General features: G+C 45.7%; 1 protein-coding gene across 1 annotated transcript in view; it reads right to left on the bottom strand.

Annotated features, from left to right (window-relative positions):
- Window positions 1-2,500, bottom strand: part of mecom (MDS1 and EVI1 complex locus) — a gene marked incomplete at its 3' end in the record, with an annotated part of 170,959 nt that overhangs the window by 19,590 nt on the left and 148,869 nt on the right. Inside the window, exon 7 of the mRNA XM_080845316.1 lies at window positions 1,920-2,100. Coding sequence (XP_080701442.1) covers window positions 1,920-2,100 — 181 coding nt within the window. The remainder of the gene's footprint in view (window positions 1-1,919; window positions 2,101-2,500) is intronic.

Genomic DNA, 2,500 nt, shown 5'->3' with positions numbered 1-2,500 from the left:
CACACACACACACACTCCTTTCTGGAAGCCTGGGGAGGAGTGTGTTTTTTACATGGTCATTAGCTGCTGGTTGGTCTGCATATTTCCAACTGATTACTGTAGATGGGATCTACAGAGACGCTCTGTATAAATGTGTGTACGTGTGTACGTGTGTACGTGTGTACGTGTGTACGTGTGTACGTGTGTAGCTGTGTAGGTGTGTGTGTGTGTGTGTGTGTGTGTGTGTGTGTGTGTGTGTGTGTGTGTGTGTGTGGCAGTGTGTACCTGTGTGTGTGTGTGTGTGTGTGTGTGTGTGTGTACGTGTGTCTGTGTGCGTCCCTGTGTGTTTTTGCTTTGGATCACTGAAAAAGAACATGTGGTTGCTATTTGTCTGGAATGGTGTGTGTTTGTCTGTTTGAGTGTGTCTGTGTGTGAGTGTGTTTCTGTGGGCGTTTGTGTGTCTGTCTGATCATGAATGTGTGTGTTTGTATGTGCAAATGTTATTGTTTGTGTCAGTAAAAACAAAAAATAAAGACTAAAGCAATGAATGTTTGAGTGCGAGAGTGTAGGTGTTTGAAGTTCAAAGTTCACAGTCAGTCTGATATAGGGGGAACAGGTGACACATGAAGCTGCAGGTAGACTCTTAGGCTGAGGTCAGAGTGTAAAGTGTAAAGGTCATGACCTGAAAAGCAAGGTCTGAAAACTGGGGTCAGAGAAAGGTAAAGAGGTCATGTGAGGATCACTAAACTGGTCACAGTCAGAGGGGGCGCTAAATGACCAACCATCATGAAAATACAGAATAACACACACAGGCACAGGCGCATACATACAAACCCACACACACACATGCACACACACACACACACAGACACACACACAGACTCAGACAACATTCCTGTACGGAAAACATGTTATTTGTCATGACTTTCCCAAAACTGGCAAATCACCTTGCAAATTACAGGCAGTGTTGGCTCATTGCTTTCACACACAAATATTTATGACATTTAGGACTGCATGTTCGACATTTTCAGACGCCTGACATCAGCAGACATCTCTCAAGTTCAAAAAAATGAAGCCATGCTTTCTTAGTGTGCCAAACGAACATTACAAATATTTCATCATGTAACATATTTGTTAAAATTTCATTTTTACAGAGTAATAATTTGTTTTATACAGTACCATCTCTGTATGCTTTATATAAAAAATGTATGTGTCCTGGGGGGTTAGGTATATGTGTGCGGGGGTGGGGGTGGGGGGTATATGTGTGTGTGTGTGTGCAGGGGGGGTTTACGGTATGTGTGTGCAGAAGGGGGTAAGTGTGTGTATGTGTGTGTGTCTGTGTGTCTGCAGGGGGGGCGGGTTATAAGTGTGTTTGTGTGTGTGGTGGTATATTTGTGTATGTGTGCGCATGTAGCAAAATCTTTTGCATGTCCATATACATGTGTATGTGTGTATCTGTGTGTACGTGTATATGTGTGTATCTGTGTATCTGTGTATTTGTGTATCTGTGTGTATGTGTGTTTGTGTTTTGTTATTGGTTGTGGTCATGCATTTTGTCATTTGTGTAATACTGTGAAATGTACTTTTTGTACAAATGTAATATATTTCTGTTTGTATATTTGTGTGTGTTTGTGTGTGTGTGTGTGTGTGTGTGTGTGTGTGTGTGTGTGTGTGTGTGTGTGTGTGTGTGTGTGTGTGTGTGTGTGTGATTGTGTTTGCCTGTGTATGTTCTTGTGTGTGCCTGAATGTCTGTGGGTGTCTGAGTGTGTGTATTTGTATGTCTGAATGTATGTCTCTATGTGTACAAATGTACTATATCTGTGTATGTGTGTGTGTGTGTGTGTGTGTGTGTGTGTATTTTTGACTGTGTGTACATGTGTGTGTGTTTGACTATGTGTAAGTGTGTGCGTTAGAGCACGGGTGGCAGCGTGCAGACTTACGTTTGGGGGCTGTGAAAGACTTACATGCAAAGGGCTTGACACTGCTGTGGATGTGCTTGTGCTGCTTGAGGCCCGACGACGTGGCGAAGGTCTTGCCGCAGTCGGTGCAGGCATGGGCCCGCGCCCCCACGTGCTGCGAGCGGATGTGCCTCTGCAGGTTGCTGGGGTCCGTAAACACCTGCTGGGGGGGGGGGGAATGGACAGGAGAGGGGGGGTTACGCCACGCCAGTCACTGCCCAAATCAAATCTCACAACGACGTCTATATGCACAGGCACTGTATATACTACCCCCCCCCCCCCCCCCCCCCCGTCTATATGCACAGGTACTGTATTTACTTCCCCCACCCCACCCCCCACCCCCCACGTCTATATGCACAGTTATTGTATTTACTCCCCCCCCCCCCCCCCCCACCCCCCACCCCCCACGTCTATATGCACAGGTATTGTATTTACAAGCACAGAAACACCTATTCTCACGCAAGCCCTAAGTAGTGCTGCTATTTACATAATTAAGTAATTCTGTGTTGAGACTATAGCACATGCCATCGCTGCACATTTCAGGGGGGGCTTTCTCAGTGAAT

The sequence above is a fragment of the Sprattus sprattus genome, assembly GCF_963457725.1.
Source record: "Sprattus sprattus genome assembly, chromosome: 9".
NCBI lineage: Eukaryota > Metazoa > Chordata > Actinopteri > Clupeiformes > Clupeidae > Sprattus > Sprattus sprattus.
The sequence above is the reverse complement of the archived record's forward strand: the minus strand, read 5'-3'. Positions and strand labels throughout refer to the sequence as shown.